The 803-nt window shown below is 55.7% G+C and overlaps 1 protein-coding gene across 1 annotated transcript; it reads left to right on the top strand.

Moving 5' to 3' along the window:
* Positions 1-24: 24 nt before the first annotated feature.
* Positions 25-555, top strand: TEOVI_000201700 (uncharacterized protein; the record flags this gene model as incomplete). Its single annotated transcript, XM_067225151.1, has 1 exon — positions 25-555. One exon carries the CDS (start codon positions 25-27, stop codon positions 553-555), a length of 531 nt encoding a protein of 176 aa, XP_067081252.1.
* Between the last annotated feature and the right edge of the window lie 248 nt (positions 556-803).

Here is an 803-nt window from a genome sequence, read left to right as displayed (position 1 = left end):
TGTTCGTTTACGTCGGGAGGAAAAATGCACAGGCTTGCAACAGTTCCATTTTTGACGCTGATATTGCTTGTGGTACGCGGTGAATCGAAAGCTTCAGTAGTAGTTGCTACCACGGGCCAGGAATGCGACTACTGGGACTCTTCTAGTGGAGGCGGACGGTGCCGGCAGCAGGGGGTGGGGGTAAATCAGCCGAGCAATGTGAGCCCCCAACCCGCCTCACCTCCCTCAACTGGCGGCAAACAGCCACAAAGCGTGGGCACGGTTAGCACCACAAGGCAAGAGGCCCAGGAGAGTGCTGCATCGAGCCCACCCGCTGAAAGTGGAGCTGGTCATCCAGCCTTGCGTGTCGAGGAACCCTCTTTGAAAATAAGTGTACAAGCAAGTGATCGTCGAGATGGCAGCGGGAGGGGAGATGAAACCGTTCAACCCTCTGGCAGTTCCCGAGTCTCGGAGCCGGCGGCATCTCCGACGACTGAATACGGCGAACAAAAGGTGGGTCAAGAAGGGCAGAAATTGGGAGCTGCAGGCGAACAACAGAGCGTGGGAGACGGGTGAAAAAAAGGAAAACGGGGGAAAAAGGGCTGCAGGGGAGCATGAAACAGAGCACGGCGCTGGGAAAGTGGCACAGCTTTCACCACAGGGAGTGGGTTCAGGGTCAGGGCAAAGTGGTACAGTGGGAATCGCAACAAGAATTGTGGATGTGCAAGAGTCCGCAAGAAACGGCACACGAAGCGGTAACGGTGCGCTGTGTAATGAGCGCGTGAGTATACTATCTGCAGCAGTTGCATTCGTATGTTCCTAAC

The sequence above is a fragment of the Trypanosoma equiperdum genome, assembly GCF_001457755.1.
Source record: "Trypanosoma equiperdum strain OVI genome assembly, contig: ctg_481, whole genome shotgun sequence".
Taxonomy (NCBI): domain Eukaryota; phylum Euglenozoa; class Kinetoplastea; order Trypanosomatida; family Trypanosomatidae; genus Trypanosoma; species Trypanosoma equiperdum.
The sequence above is the reverse complement of the archived record's forward strand: the minus strand, read 5'-3'. Positions and strand labels throughout refer to the sequence as shown.